This window comes from Pseudochaenichthys georgianus, chromosome 19 (genome assembly GCF_902827115.2).
Source record: "Pseudochaenichthys georgianus chromosome 19, fPseGeo1.2, whole genome shotgun sequence".
Classification (NCBI taxonomy): domain Eukaryota; kingdom Metazoa; phylum Chordata; class Actinopteri; order Perciformes; family Channichthyidae; genus Pseudochaenichthys; species Pseudochaenichthys georgianus.
Genome location: NC_047521.1, coordinates 22439957 through 22456108, shown reverse-complemented (window position 1 = coordinate 22456108; position 16152 = coordinate 22439957). Strand labels below are relative to the sequence as shown.

Below are 16152 nucleotides of genomic sequence, written 5' to 3'. Positions count from 1 at the left end.
TCACTGCTTGAAGGAGGGGTTTCAGCTCTTCTGGTGCTGGTGGTATCATTTCATCAACAGTTTTGAGTCTTACCAGCTAGCTAACACGAGAGAAAAACGTAGCTAAACTCCTAAGTTGTTATTGCTGCTTGTGTCCATAGATTCCACCTTTGGTGACTAAAGTAATGAGTAATGACTAAGATTACTGACTCTTGACCAGAGTTGGGTGTAATAATATTACTTTTGTCGGTAACGGAGTAGTGTAACGCGCTACTTTTATAATTCAGTAATCACACTACAGTTACTAACATTTCCCCGATACGCGTTACTTACTAAAATCAGTCATAATCAAACCTCAACAAACACCTGCAAAGAACACATGCTAAGGTGAAGCTAACACACTCTGACTTCATTTTAAGGACATGTCGGCCAGGGGTGTAGAGCTATTTGTTTAGGCCGAGGCTATATACAGGACGGTCCTGTACACAACGCATACAGGACCGTCCTGTACACAGAAGCCCTGAAATGGCTATATACAGGTCGGTCCTGTGGATAAGATATCTGAAATGGCTATATACAGGACCGTCCTACAGCTAACGTCAAATGACTATATACAGACCAGGCTATTATAGCATGCTTAAGCAAGTTTCGCGGGTGGTAATGTAGGGATAGGATTCACAGATAAATATTCTCACGACAACATCATTTTCAATGAGTTTCCCCTCAATATAAAATTGTGGCAATTAAATCTCTTTCCATGCCAATTGCTTAGCTTTTTATGCTGATTTCAGTCTTTTTTTTTGCTTATCTTTTTATGTTGTTTCAATCATTTTCTACTTTATATTTTCCAATGCACAATGTTTTACTTGTAAATGATATCACTGCATACTTTAAAGACTACTCGGTTTTATTAAAACTGAAGGTTTTTGTAGCCATTTCAGTCTTCATTTCAGAGACCTTATATACAGGACCGTCCTGTATAGAGCCACTCCCGTGGGGAAATGGCAATGCATACATTATTTGAGATATATTTCAAACTCTGACTTCATTTTAAGGACATGTCGGCCAGGGGTGTAGAGCTATTTGTTTAAGCACCGGATTGGCAAAACAGGAGAGTAAACCAGTCTGCCTTGATCTATGAATTCATGTCCGGGACTACGGTTCAGGAAATGGCTGCAGCATCAGGAGGCAGCGGGACGTGTAACTCCGCCTCTGAGATGTGCAGCACCAGCGCGCCGAGAGCTGTGCCTTTTTACGCACCGCCTTCGCTGTGTTTACCTTAATCAGAACAGTTTAAGAGTGACTGCAGGCTGCTACGTGTTAACCACACACACCTCTACTACACACATCGAACTGCCCGAGTATTCTCCCTTGTATTCGTTTTATGAAGGAGATGTCCAGTCACCAACGCGCATGATGTGTGTGTGTGTGTGTGTGTGTGTGTGTGTGTGTGTGTGTGTGTGTGTGTGTGTGTGTGTGTGTGTGTGTGTGTGTGTGTGTGTGTGTGTGCGTGCGTGCGTGCGTGTGTGTGTGTGTGTGTGTGTGTGTGTGTGTGTGTGTGTGTGTGTGTGTGTGTGTGTGTGTGTGTGTGTGTGTGACACCGGCATTTGTTTTCAAATGACCATGAACAGTAATTTACACACATCTAGCTAACTCCATAGGTATATGCAGGTATTCCCAAAATAAATTAGTTTAATCTTAATCTCGATGTAGTGCTAAATGCTATCGGAGTGCATCGGAACGAACGTCACTATCATAATATCTTCTGAAAACAAATGCCAGTGACACACACACACACGCACGCACACACACACACACACACACACACACACACACACACACACACACACACACACACACACAAATACACACATACACACACACACACACACACACACACACACACACACACACACCCACACACACACCACACACACACACACACACATCCTGGCGACCGGACATCTCCTTCATAATGCGCCTTCGCCTCGTTTTCCCAGCATTCACTGGATTATCCGTAAATCATACAAACAAAACCAAAACGTTGATTTATCTGTTTTCCCGTTTTGGTTTTAAAAACTGAATAACGTCGGTTTTCCGGTTTTCCGAAAAACCAAAAAACGACACCGGTTCTTTTTTAAACGTTGTTAATATGTTTTGGATGCATATTGTTCTAGTATTTGTTCAGGCTGTTACATACAATTAGCCTCTGTTGCTACCTGCTGGTGGTGAGTAAGTATTAAAATCAGTTAAAATTCACAACCGGTCCGCGATTTTTTTTTAATGTATCTGCCGGTCCTTGGCACAATAAAGCTTGGGAACTCCTGGTCTAGGGCACTCGCATAGCATAGCGTCAGTGGCTTGGTAAAAATGTTATTGCATGTGCGGGCTCCCTCGCCCACAGTATTTTACTCAATATGCGCAAAATTAATGTTGAAATAGCAGTAATACCAGTGCCACGTTCATTGATAAAATGACATAAGGGATGGAAAGGGGGGATGGCAGTTTTAGAAGGGGGATGATTTTGACCGTTTTTATTTCAGGGGGGATGCCATCCCCCCTCATCACCTCAACTCGAGTACTGCCTACAACACATCTTAAAGGTAACTATAAATAACAAACCAAATACAAGCATAGTTTTTCAAATATTTTTAATATACATTTCGATTGAATTGATTTTTTATTTATTTTTTAACATGTTAATAGGAAAAGTAATCATACAAATGGTGATACAATTTCATACATCTTAACAATCAAACACAGGGTAAATTAAACTTTAAATGTAGCCTACAATGAGCTCTTATTATCAACTTGGCCTACTTTCATTCATTTCTCCATTGAAAAACTGGCTCAATTTACCCCAAGGCCCATGGTTCACTTCACCCCATAGCCACCATTTTAGAAAAAATAGCCTAGCATTAAAATTCAGAGTCATCTTTAGCTTAATGATTCACATGGTTTAATACGCTGCCAACACATCAACATATACAATATATGCAGGCCCGCCTTAACCTGCCATCAGGCCCTGGGGCTGATGGTTTTGTAGGCCCCCTATTTAAACAACAAATCAAAGTCATTTATAGCCTCGGCAGGCTCTGTGATCGCACTTCTCCACTCTGCTCTATGCGCGCCTGGTCCTCTCCTCCAGATGAGTGACGTATCGGGCCTCCCTCATGTATTTGTCCGGTTGCCGTTGGCTCCCCTCCACATAGCAAGTCATCGCTATCAGAACCAGACGGCCTACTTGGCTCCGAGGCACCGCTACCGCTCGGTACAGAACTCATCTGTCCTTCCTCCTCATCCTGGCCTACAGGTTTAAAATAACCTGTAAGCTTCGGCATTTTTTGTAATAGCTGCTGGTCTCGAAACTCCTTTTCCCTCAATAATTTCCTTTTCCGAGCGTCACTCTCAAACTTTTTCTTCTCAAACTTTTTCTCCTCAACAACCTTCATCTGTCACTCAATCACTCGCAATTTGAATAAGTCACATGTGAAACATATTCTCATTCTGATTGGCTGTTAAGTGGTGCCCACTGACTGTTTCGGAGTCATCATGTTTGAGAAAAATCTCTGGAATCCATCAATCTGATTGATTAGCAGAACAAATGATCAAAATACTACGGAGGAAAGATATTTTCGTTTGGATTACTGGTCTGGGGGAAGCTCACGTGTGTGTGTGTGTGTGTGTGTGTGTGTGTGTGTGTGTGTGTGTGTGTGTGTGTGTGTGTGTGTGTGTGTGTGTGTGTGTGTGTGTGTGTGTGTGTGTGTTGTGTGTGTGTGTGTGTGTTGTGTGTGTATACGCGTGTGTGTTTGTGTAATTTTGCATTTGTGTGTGTTTCCCGGGGAAAACACTAAACACCGGCTGTTGTTGTGCCTGCTGTGACGTCAAGTTACTCCGTTCTCCGCTTGTAATTATGCCGTTACAAGCTTCAAAGTTGTATTTATCATCTGAATTTGCCGAAACAAGTTTAATATCCTGAAAGCCAAGAGTTTGTTTATTTGAAACTAGATGAAAACAAACTGTAACGGACGTGTTATCTATGATTACTATACACGCTTACATTCATAATGTTAGCTTGAGGGAGGGGGAGTGAGTGGCGAGTGAGAGCTGTCATCTTCCCTTTACAAGCTTCAAAAATGTATTTATCGTGTGATTTTGGAAATAAAAGTTTCATATTCTGAAAGCCAAGACTTTGTTTATTTAAATGTTTTTTAAAAACATCCGAAATAAAAAAACTTTTTTTTTTTTATTTACATTTTTTTTTAACTTTTGTATTGGCTCATGATAGGCCCCTGATCTCCATGGGCCCCTGGGCCCCTGGGCTTCAGCCCAGGTCAGCCCGTGTATTAAGGTGGCCCTGAATATATGTGTTTAAACCTGGATACTTTTTGACATGACAGCCGATATAGCTGACATCTAAAACATTTACTTTGACAAGCAAAAAACGTTTTTTTTGTAAAAATGTTTACTTACCAGACCACAATGAGTATCTCTCTTTCACAGGCAATGAGAAATGGGTGGAGCTTGCATAATTTCTGGACACTTGATTACAACTATAAGGCGTTACCTGGTTACAGGGGGTGGTTCAATTTACCCACTGGCTAAACTTACCCCCTTCTCCCCTATACCTTTAATTAGATTAACCAAACGGAAGCCAAGAAAATACTTTAATACAGCAAACAAAAACTATATAAAGTGGTTTAAAATGTGCTTTTCCATTTAGATATTTATTTTTTCTAGCCTCATGTCCTTCAGTACACAGAAGTCCTGGCCATACTGTAATGGAAACATATAAATATACAGCCATTATCTAATGTTACCATAAATACGCTCATATTTTACATAAATAGGAACATTAATGATTTACCACAAACATAAAACTAGCAAGATACTGTATGTGTTCATGAAATAATTTTACAGGACAGTCAGTGTTGGATATTCTTTAACTTTTACGGGGACATTAATCATCTTGACTTTTCACATTTTACTGCACTGTTTCACAGATCAGCTTTTAATCTTCCACCCATTTGAATTTACATTCATGAAATGTTTAACTAATGTTAGGCAATATACCATAAATCTCTGACTAACCAGCCAACCTCTCAGCTTTGTACACACTACAGAGAGTAGTATTACAGCAGACTCTTAAGGAAGGGAACCTGTTGGACGACATGTCTGTGACACAAAGTCGGGGATGACAAACCGTCACACAGTCTTTGAAACATGTCTGAGACCTGGGAAGGTCATGTTTACGGTTGTACTGTACTGACAGCATTTAAAGGACTCTGCATGTGTAAGTATGTCTTAAATTAGCTTATTTTTACAGGATGTGTACATTTTATATTGCAGATATAAATAGACACATGTTGGCTGCATTGTAAGGTTTCATTTTTTTATGAACGTCTTTAAAGGCGAGTCAACGTATTAGAAACTCAATGCCAAATGTTCCCTAGAAAGACATTGTGCTGTGATTGTTTTGCACCGCACTGTAATCAGGTGTTTTATGTGTTAAGACTTTAATGTATTACCGTTGAATGTGTCATAAGGTGTCACCTAATGTCCTTTCTCTTACAGGTAGGTAGTATCACAATGGAATTTTCTTGTGGATTTGTTTATGTGCCGCCAGCAGTGAGTCAGAAGAACGGCCAACAATCCAATGTCATCAAGCGCTCAGGTGGGATTTCTTTAAAACACTGCAGCCATCAAAATGTAAAACACACTTTGTTTAAAACCACATATGTCAAATCTCTGGGTCCAATTTACAGTTTATTTGTCTAAATTCAAAAGATCACTAGTAGGCACATATATGTTCAATGCAGTATCAGTGGAGTATCTAAAGCATCAACATATGTTAGTGTTATGTACAAAACTTATAGAGATCTTGCGTGCGAACTTCAACAAATGGTGGCCTTGATTTATTTATGTTATCTCTCTATGGCCACTAAGTAGTTGTGGGGTAGAAGTCAGACAGAAGGATCCAAACAGGCAGACATGATCAGTTTAAGGAGTATATGATACATACACTTACAAGCAAAGAAACCATGTATCTGAACATCCATAGGATTACATTTGAGATTTGAGCTCAGGTAGAAGAAACTGGAAACAAAGGCAAGAAGCAATGTTAACAATCTGACCGTTGGATAAGAGGCTGCTATAAAAACTGACAGGGTGGTCACAGAGAGACACAGGTGAGCAGGTGGACAGGTGCAGAATAGCAATGACTGCTTCATACAGTAGAAATGCATCGGCCTGGGGAAGTTGAATAAGAATTGAGGCAGCTGTCAGGACCGTCAGTCTCAGACTCAAATACTTTCTCAGTTGACTCACCAGTTTGAAGAAAATTCAGCAAAGAGACACTAAGCTTTACTGTACAGTCTCTACGTCTATCATCACCACGTCACCTGCTGTCAGTCCCATTCTCTGCAGGATTTAAAAGTTATTCTGGAAAAATTGAAGAAGTAAAATCCAATATATGATCACAACATTATTGCTAATTCATAACGACATTGCCTTTCATCCGAGCGGCTGAGTGACTGCTTGTTTGGTTAAGTGTTATGCAATCATTGACACACGCAACCTCTGCTGTCTTCCTTAGAAGGAGAAATTCCTTTCAGATGCTTTTCTCGGAAAAAGCCATCTGCCACCTGAGTCACATTTTCTTCACAGCACAAAGGTCATCGCTGCCACCAGTTGTTTTCTCTGAGCTCACATTTCTCTTGCAAGAAGCTATTCTCAGATTAACAGCCACTGTACGTTTGTTTTGTATGCCTTTTAGCTCTTCTCCCTCCTGTAAACCGGATGCGTCCTCGCAGTCCTCCCCCTCCTCCTCCAACAAACTCTGCCGAGGCCAAATCACCGAAACCCCTCCGACCTCTTCTAAAGGTTATCGAGCAGTTGGAAAAGACCAAGGATGTGAAGAAGGCTGTGAAGTCTACTGTTTTCTATGAAAATGAAGAATTTCACAATAAACCAGAAGCATCTCCAACACCTCCTCGTAGAACAGGTACTGTGGATGCAGCAGTATTTGTGTTAATGTATGGTATAATCTTAAAGATGTCTTATTATGCTCACTTTCAGGTTCATATTTGTGTTTTGTTCCTCTACTATGACATATTTAAACCAGAGCCCAGTCTGCTCTGATTGGTTAGCTGGTCGACTCTGCTTAGAGATGTCCCGCCCCTTGGCCAATCACGTACAATGTGTTGGAGTGCTAGCCAATAGAAGCGCCAAAGTTACTGTCTGATATCACAACGAGTGTGTGGGAGAGAAACATTCTCCGGAGGTAACTTTGGGATTTTAGCCAAGGCAGACCATTAACATGTACTTAGTCTAAGGGGCGGGACATCTCTAACGGTAGACCAATCCCAACAGAGCCGGAAGGCTAACCAATCCGAGCAGACTGGACTCTGGTTTCAGACAGAGGGTGAAAAGAGGTGCTGCAGCACAGGCAGTATGAGAAAAATGAAGACTTTTTTAACATTAAAAAATGGAGACATGTCCCAGTAGAGGCGCAAAATACAAATATGAAACCTGAAAATGCGGGTAATATGTCCTCTTTAACACCACTCATCTGCACTTAGCTCTTCTTCCACCACACATGAAGCCATCATCCACCAGACACTCCCCTCCGTACAGCCAGCCGTTCGACTCCTCCAGCACTAACAGTCAGGCATTTACCTACGACCTCCCGAAAGATGAGCCAGATTCAAACGCAAGTCTCTGGGACCCAAACTACTCGGACACCACCCCTGAAGGCACGGGGGGCGAGGTGAAGCCGCCCACTGAGACTAACAACGGGTCAACCAAGGCACTAGGTAAACAGACAATTTATATGTCTATTTGTATTCATTTTTAAGGTACAGACAGATAATCCCAGTTTCATTCTGCTCTCAAACATCAGTCCCACCACTTCCTCCGAGGCCTTCATTCATGAAGTCATTGCCGTTGTACTTAGTGCTGCTACCCACCTCTCAATCATCTTCCTCATCACCTCAGAAAACAGACTCACCGCTTATCCCATCACCTAAAGGTACTTGAAACTGTCTCTCTCTTGGTGTCAAAACATTAAGACTCTATATGATGTTTTTACACCATCAATGATTATTTTAATGCTCTTTTCTCAGCAGATAAGAGTCCTCTTTCGGGAAATCCTAACGTGCTTCTTGTCAGTTTAGGGAAATTACTCTCTGAAGAAAGAGGTCAGTATACTTTTATCATCACCATAAATCTAGTTTGATTTTCAATCCATTTGGCTTATGATGACTGATGTTTGGCATATTTCCAGGGCAGATCACACAAGGGGAACCCACCTCCTGCTCACAGTGTGGCTCTGTGTTGGACTCAGGCCAAAGAAACGTAATTACTACATGCTGTATTTCACTCGATATTCATCCTGATACTGATAAGTGGCAGCTTGAGAGTCATTGATTTCAAATGTGAATAATAACTGTATGTCTCCTTGTAATTACCACAAATACTGTGCGTGACGAGCGTAATCATGATTGATCAAACCATTTTTGATTGATACAAAGTGCAGGATTTAGCATATGGAAGCCCTTAGAGAAAAATGAGAAGAAAACAAATCTGATGATTACATTTTTAACATTCTTTTTTTTTTAATATGTAAAAGAAAGTGGGAAAAGAAAGCTTTTTGCAGGTGAATTTTTGTTGATGTTGTAATACTAATGTCGGCCACAAGACGCTGAAGTGCATCTCTACACAACGTTTTTAAATGGTACTAAAAGCATTTATGTTTTCCTCCAAGTGAGTTTTAATTTCTCTAAACACATTGTACATTTAGTGTGTGTTAGAAAGTTAATTAATTAATTAATTCTTTCATGTTGTTCTTTTGGCTGGAAAACATAGATTTTAGTCCTATTCAAAACATGTCGTGGCCTAATTGAGAAACTTTTTAAGAAAGAAATAATATCAAGAAAAAAACTTGCCTTCAAATGTTCATACATTATAAACACGGGACACAAAACTATTTATATATAACTTGGATGACCAAAATTGCCTCTCACAGCTTTCAGTTCATGTTGGTTATTTCTCTGTAAAAGTTATATTTATTTCAGGTAAAGGACTGTTACTTCTGTGGGTCTTGGGAGCCACAGTGTCCTCTAACTGGTCACCGGGACGGCCTGTTTTCTCTCTGTCCTGATGAAAAGCCCCTGGGTGCCGCTGACCCTCTGCTGCTCCTCTGCATCGACATCTCAGGCTCCATGAGCATCACCGCCGAGGTAAGTCCACACCATCTGACTCTGAGGTATTAATGTTGAGGCCATTTGTAACAGCTGAGGATTCAATCATCAATCTCTGTTGTTTTAAGGTGTCAGAGGGAGAGAATGTGGTCCATAAATCCCGTCTTCAAGTGAGTTTTAATCCCATTTATAAGTGTTGTTGTAAAATTTGACTCAAAATGAACATAATGTTAGACTTAACAAACTGTTGGCTGAGGTAGAAGTGAAGCTCTCAAAGAAACACATATGACTTGACTTAAAGAAATTATGCTACATCAGGGGTGTCAAACTCAATTTAATCTTGGGCCACATTAGTATCATGGTTGCACTCAAAGGGCCAGTTTTATATATAAGACTATATAAAAAATACATGTATGAATATTTAATATATATAAAATAATGTATTATATTACATTATTGCCCCTCCATTGGATGATTATCGGATAGGGTAATAACTTCATAATTAACTACGTCTGAAAGCAAAAGTCTGGGGCAAATAATTGCAAGTCTCTTCAGTGAGAATGTCACAAAATGATTTAAAAAGAAAAGCCAAATTCTGGGAAAAAATAAGTGACATTTTGAAAAAAAAATCAGATTCGGAGAAAAACATGTAGTTTATGGGCAACGTGCTTCTGTAAATCAGCATGTAACCCTGGCCTATAATAAACATATTATATTCTTTGCAAGCTCTTGTGGGGCCACAGAAAATGAAGTCACGGGCCGGATTTGGCACCCGGGCTTAGAATTTGACACCCCTGGTCTACATGCACAGCAGAGTCACCATATCAGCTGTACTAAGATCTGTGTTTCGATGCCAGCGATGATAAGAAATCATTGTTTTCAACCAGTTTGTCCAGGAGGCCGTGCTGCAGTGTGTTCAGAAACTGAGTGAACAGCAGCCTGGCATGAGAGTGGGACTAATCACCTTCAACCATCAGGTACGTGCACGAAAAAGTGATCCTGGTCTCACAAGATTTAAATATTCTCCTCAGGTTTAAAGAATAAATAAATACAAGTCATCCCTGTGGCTTTCCTTCCCCCCTGCTCTGACCAGGTGACGATGCATGGAAACGAGATTTTCACGTCACACTCTCTGAGCAATGCAGAATTGATTGACTGCAACTTCCTGAAAGAGGCTGCAGCCAGTTTCCCCACGCCTCCTCCTCTCTCTCAGACCAGGGAATACTTACAGAAACAAGTTATGGGGTAAGTAGAAAAATAAGCACTGATTAGGTTACAATCACTTGTTTTGTTTATTATATAATGTATGTTTTTCCTCTTGTTGAAAGACTATCTGAAGGCGGGACAACGGCTCTGGGTCCAGCTGCTCTCCTCTCCATCGCAATAGCCTCCAGACAGCCGGAGTCCAAGGTCAGTCTGGTACTAGTCTGACGCTATACTGTGTATTTATCTATCAGGTTTAGTTTCTAGATACTATATACAGATACAAGTTTTGCACATAAAACATATAAAGAGTTTGACAATAAGAGCAACTGTTTAAGGTTTTTTTGCAGTCATTTTTCATTCAATAATATTTCATGGTGCCAAATGTTCAAATAAATATTTCAAATATTTGCTGTTTTTTCTTTTAATCATCTAACTTGATTATGTAATGTATGTAATGTAATTGAATTACTATTATTTTCTTTAATGTTTAGGTTTGTCTGTAGTATTTTTGTTAGAGTCTTTATAAAAATTGTAACCGTTAATTCAAAAATAATTAACAGAATAATCCATTATGCAATGCAATGAATAATAAATTGCTTTAATACAGTTCTTTTAAAAATCAGCTCTACTGAAACCAACTACAACAGCAAACTCCTGCTTTTATATAAATGTATTAGAAATAATAATATATATTAAAAAAAGATAGTGTATGATAGTAGAAAAGTTAGAGGGGATACTTTTCTTCATTTCTTTTACTTTTAATTGAATACACTTTCCTGATTATATCATTTTCCTAAATTAACATTAAATGCATGACTGGTAACATGTTTTTCTTTTCTTTGTCTGTGTCTTTTGTCTAAACACAACTAATTCCTGACCTGCTATCCCTGCTGATCTTGAAGGTGATTATCTGTACAGATGGGAAGGCCAACACAGAGCTGGGGAACCTGGAGGTCGAGGATCTTGACGCTCGCACCCTCCTCTCATCCACCATCTTCTACCAGGAGCTGGGGCTCTACGCTGCCAATCAGGGGTCTGTACACATCAAATCATCAGTGTAAAGTGTGGAACAAGCTTTACAATAGATAATAAACTGTGGGGGAAAAACTGTAGACAGATGTGTGTGCTCCTGACAAATGTAATGAACGTCACGCTGATTTGTCATTGTTCCTCCAGTGTGACCGTATCTGTGCTGTCCATCGAGGGAACAGACTGTCGGCTGGATGAGCTGGGCCGACTGGCTGATCGCACCGGTGGGACAGTAAGATGCTTCAACATTAGTCAGATTAATGTGTGCTGGTATTTTTCTTTTAATGTACTATTTTGCTAATCTATCTATGTGTGTTGTCCCTTAGGTGGTGATAGCCAGCCCCAACAAGCTGCACTCGGAGTTCGAACACATTATCGAGAACAGGACGATAGCTACACACTGCACCGTCACATTACTGCTGCCACAATCACTGTAAGATCTGCACTGAATTTATTTGATTTTATATGATTACATTTAATTGTATTTCACTAATTAATCTATTTTATTTTATTTTATTTTATTAGATTTTATTTTACTCTAGTAGATGTTATTTGATATTATTGATATTACGTTTTTATTATTATTCATTATTATTATACGTATTATTATTGTAATGTTAGGCTCTTTATTTATTTAGGGAAAATGTAATGGCAAAACAAGTGAATAGTGAAATTAATAAATCAATGTATCCAAAAGAACATCTGCACTGTATTTACCTTCAATACAAATACTTCCAAATTCTTCACAAGTGGTCTATTTTGCACATGAATGCCGTTTAAATTGTTACCAACATTGACTGATGTTCTCTCTTGTTCCAGGCCCATACGAGGAGAGAGGGAGGCCGGACACAAAGTGACCCGAGAGGTGGGGAACGTGGATCCAGACACAGAGATCACCTTCCAGTTTGGAGCCAGCGAACAGGACACAGAGGGTGAGAAACCACTTGTATGTCAATGGGTGTAGACATTGACATTCAAGACATTGTCTCACTGCAGACCCTACATCTGAATCCATGTCTGGCATGTCTCTAGTGATATATTATTTAAAATTGTTCTGTTATTGAAACAAACAAAAACATGTAAGAGCATTTTGGTTTGTCAATGTGGAACCAATTTGGGATTCTAACTTTTAAACTAGATTAGTAGTAAAGTACAGGGTCATATCATCTAATTATATCGTGTGTTTTTTCTTATTTGTTAAGTGTCAATTGAAAGTCTAGGGTGAAAATTACAGTATTTGACAAAGTGTACTTTCATTCTAACACAATAAATAAACATGTTTTTCCTCTGTGCTCCAAAAACCCTTTAAGAATGTGTTTTCCCTGGACTCTAAATGTATTTGTGTGCTTCTCTCCAGTGTTGGCGCCGGCCTCTGGCAGCCATGTTTCCATCCAGCTGCAGATCAGGTACCGTCAGAGGAGAGGACGGACGATGCTCAGAGTGATCACTGCAGACCGAGAGGTTACTGATGACAGGTGATGAAGACGTTTCCATAATAACTGAGCTTCTCTTACTTTTGGGGTTTAAGATTCCATCACACCAAAGAGCTGCATGCTTACGGCCTACTCCTTGTAATCTTAAACAAGTCATTATCTTCTTAAATCTTTAATCAATGAGGCGTTTTCACCCTGAGGACAACAATTTTGATTAGATGTATTATTTTATTCCAATCTCAGTAAACCCTGAGGCAAAGCAGACTGGCTGTTGCTGAGAAACAGGAGCCTTCACATCATGCAAATACGATTTCACCATGTATCCGTTCTAACATTTAGTCACACAGTAAACCTCTCCACTCAGTCTGCCTGCTTCATATTCCTCATGAAGGTCGTGCAATTCATATTCTGAGCTGATACAAAGTGGTGTGTGTGTGTGTGTGTGTGTGTGTGTGTGTGTGTGTGTGTGTGTGTGTGTGTGTGTGTGTGTGTGTGTGTGTGTGTGTGTGTGTGTGTGTGTGTGTGTGTGTGTGTGTGTGTGTGTGTGTGTGTGTGTGTGTGTGTGTGTGTGTGTGTGTGTGTGTGTGTGTGTGTGTGTGTGTGTGTGTGTGTGTGTGTGTGTGTGTGTTTGTACATAATACAATGGGAAGGCTGCAGCGGTAAATGTTGAGAAGCACTCTCATAACAAAGTGTGTGTGTGTTCCTCCTCAGCTCGGCCGCCCTGTCCTCCCTCTCTCTGGCCATCGTTCAGCTCAACTCGTCTCAGGCCAGTGCCGCTCTGGCTGTCAGAGGACGCTTCCTGGATGCCAGGAGGGAAGGAGAGCTGCAGAGGAAGCTAATCGAGAGAGCCATGTGAGGACAGGGGTGTTGGGGTGTGGGAAACTCTGCCGTGTGGCCAACGTGTAGAGCAAGAACTGCTTAATGCTTGATAGATGAATGTAATGAGGGTTAATGCAGTTCTATACTCCCATAGAGAACGAAAGAAATAAAGACAAGTCCAATAGTGCAAGTGATTAAAATAAGAAAGGATCAAATGCTATGATCAATAATAGCTTCAGACAGATTATGACACTTGAATTTGATTACAGAAATTGAAACAGGGGGGGGCAAACAATATTTGCACCGGGGCCAATCACCACCTTGTTACGCCACTGAACAGAGGCAACTAAATCAGCTTGCTCTTCATTTGTATGCTTTAAAGACCGTCATTATTACCTCAAACTGGATAAAACGGTTTACTGTTGTTAAAGCTTGCAATGACAAAATTATATCAGCAGTAAAATCATGTGTCTCTGATCCTTGCCCAATAAACTGGGTGGATCAGTAATAAAGTATTGCATAATGTTATTTAATTATATAATGTATACTTGAATGCATGCTGTTTATTAGATGCAGTATTCTTTGGGCTGCAGAAGCTGTACTTAAAGTGAGTCTGTCTGTTTGCAGAGAGCACAATAGCAGTGCAGAGGACCATCAAACATACCAAGAGTGGGTTAAAACCATGGAGCCTATATACAACAAGATACATAACTTCACAAGGGTGAGTTTATACAGTGTTTGAAGTTTCATGTTGGTTAAAATTGCAAAACGTAACTTTATCCTTTTGTTTTTCCAGAGAAAATCTGTTGTTTCCGACTCACAGGTAATCCCTTTCATGTTCTTGTAAATTAAAATGTTTATTACTTTAATACTTTTCTGGTTTTGCATAACTTCTGCTGGTAATTCCTCCTTTTACTCTCGTCCCACCAGTCTCTAACAGACGCTGGTGCAGCGCTTCTCTACACCATGAAGCACAGCAACAGGAAGTCCATCTCGCGGAAGAATGAACATAAATTCTAGCCAACAGGCAGACTCCACCTTTCATCTCGCTGGAAGCAACTCAAGTCATGAATGGAAAGGATTGCAGTTTGACTCTGACTGACTGATCTGGCTGAATGGAGATCCCTGGAATATTTCACAATATAAATAATGTAATACAGCGTATCAACACAAAACACGGTCATAAAGAGACTCATTTCTCAGAGTGAGACTTCAAAAGATTTCTTTCAGCGTTGCTTCAAAACTGCTGATGCAGTGCAGTGCTCATGGGTGTAAATTAACCACCAACCAAAACACTGGAAAACCTGACTCAGAAACACGATCAGCAGCTGACACGATGTCAGCAAAAACACAGCACACAACTAATAAATCTCCAACCGTTAGTGTAGTTTTAATTATGAGAATGTAATTGAAATGAATGTAGTTTTTGGCACCAGACTTGGCAAAGCAAAAGAACATTTAATCATACATTATTGTTGTTTAAATATATGCTCTGAATAAGGTTAAGAAAAGGCATCAATGCAAAGATAGTGAGCATATGTTTATATAATTTATATATTTCAAATCAGAAAAAACGGGTCAATAAAAAAGTGTTAGTGAGCAATGGAGAGCATACAGGATCAGATGCCTTAGCCTTAACAGCGGTAAAATGTAACTAAATACATTTACTCAAGTCCTGTTCTTTAATACCATGTTTAGGATACTTCTATTTCAATTGTATGGTTCTTTATACTTCTTATTGCACTACCTTTTGGAGAAATCTATTTATTAACTTTAGTTATGAGTTACAGATTTGCACCTTTTTAGGCTACAATATTGAAGTCATGTAGATATTATTTTATCACTGAATATTATTACATTACATAGATACATGATTCTGAAATGGGCCATTAATGAGCACTTTCTTTAATGTTTTTTTAATGCATACTTTAAGGTATTTGTAAGCAAAAACAAACTACTTCTGAAATTGTGATAACATATTTGAGACAGATCATGTCCCTTTCAATCTGGTTTACTGTACATAATACAGCTTAAGACATGTTTTGTTTTATCGGGATCTGAGTATGTCTGTAAATTCAAACAGAACCTTATGAAGGCTCAACATGTTATAATTTCGCTGCATGGTGAAATACGTTTATTGATGGGATGTAGGTCGCAGAGCAGGAACACAAAGGAAACACGGATGCATTAAGCATGTTCATTTTAGCATTCACAAATGTCACAGCAAATGGACAGATTGCACATATGGATTGAAGTGTTGCTTAATGTACTTCCAGGTGTCAAAGGTGTCAATGATGGAAATAAAGAGTGGAGCAAGAGCTCACCTTCTATAGCTGCAGCCGCTAATGGAAAACTACGCTTTTGCTTTTAAAAGGTGCATGAAATGTCAGTGTCTTCAGTAAATGTGTTCTTTTAATCTTTGTACACATTTGTAATTGGTATAAAAACCGACTTTCTTCTTTCTTTTTTTTACTTGACAATTCTTG

The 16152-nt window shown here is 39.6% G+C and overlaps 1 protein-coding gene across 6 annotated transcripts; it reads left to right on the top strand.

The window, feature by feature from the left end:
- Nucleotides 1-5148: 5148 nt before the first annotated feature.
- On the top strand, nucleotides 5149-16128 carry LOC117464375 (circularly permutated Ras protein 1-like). Of its 6 annotated transcripts, none has more exons than XM_034106770.2 (21): nucleotides 5149-5272; nucleotides 5554-5653; nucleotides 6755-6982; nucleotides 7560-7793; nucleotides 7880-8008; nucleotides 8106-8177; nucleotides 8264-8334; nucleotides 9039-9218; nucleotides 9308-9349; nucleotides 10067-10156; nucleotides 10273-10424; nucleotides 10508-10589; nucleotides 11288-11418; nucleotides 11562-11646; nucleotides 11741-11847; nucleotides 12234-12346; nucleotides 12772-12889; nucleotides 13559-13699; nucleotides 14294-14387; nucleotides 14463-14489; nucleotides 14597-16128. In XM_034106770.2, the coding sequence occupies exons 2-21, from the start codon at nucleotides 5569-5571 to the stop codon at nucleotides 14684-14686; spliced, it is 2271 nt and encodes a 756-aa protein (XP_033962661.1). In that variant the 5' UTR covers nucleotides 5149-5272; nucleotides 5554-5568; the 3' UTR covers nucleotides 14687-16128. The 6 variants fall into 6 exon arrangements, with proteins under 6 accessions (XP_033962661.1, XP_033962663.1, XP_033962662.1 ...); XM_034106772.2 differs by having other exon boundaries at nucleotides 8103-8177; nucleotides 9093-9218; XM_034106771.2 differs by having other exon boundaries at nucleotides 8103-8177; nucleotides 9054-9218.
- The last annotated feature ends 24 nt before the right edge of the window (nucleotides 16129-16152 follow it).

Excerpts from the sequence above, each read along its gene's own strand:
- LOC117464375 (XM_034106769.2), top strand. The coding sequence starts at position 5,569 with ATGGAATTTTCTTGTGGATTTGTTTATGTGCCGCCAGCAGTGAGTCAG. Across the intron at positions 6,983-7,559 it reads AACACCTCCTCGTAGAACAG|CTCTTCTTCCACCACACATG; the intron begins GTACTGTGGATG and ends ATCTGCACTTAG. Across the intron at positions 12,347-12,771 it reads CAGCGAACAGGACACAGAGG|TGTTGGCGCCGGCCTCTGGC; the intron begins GTGAGAAACCAC and ends GCTTCTCTCCAG.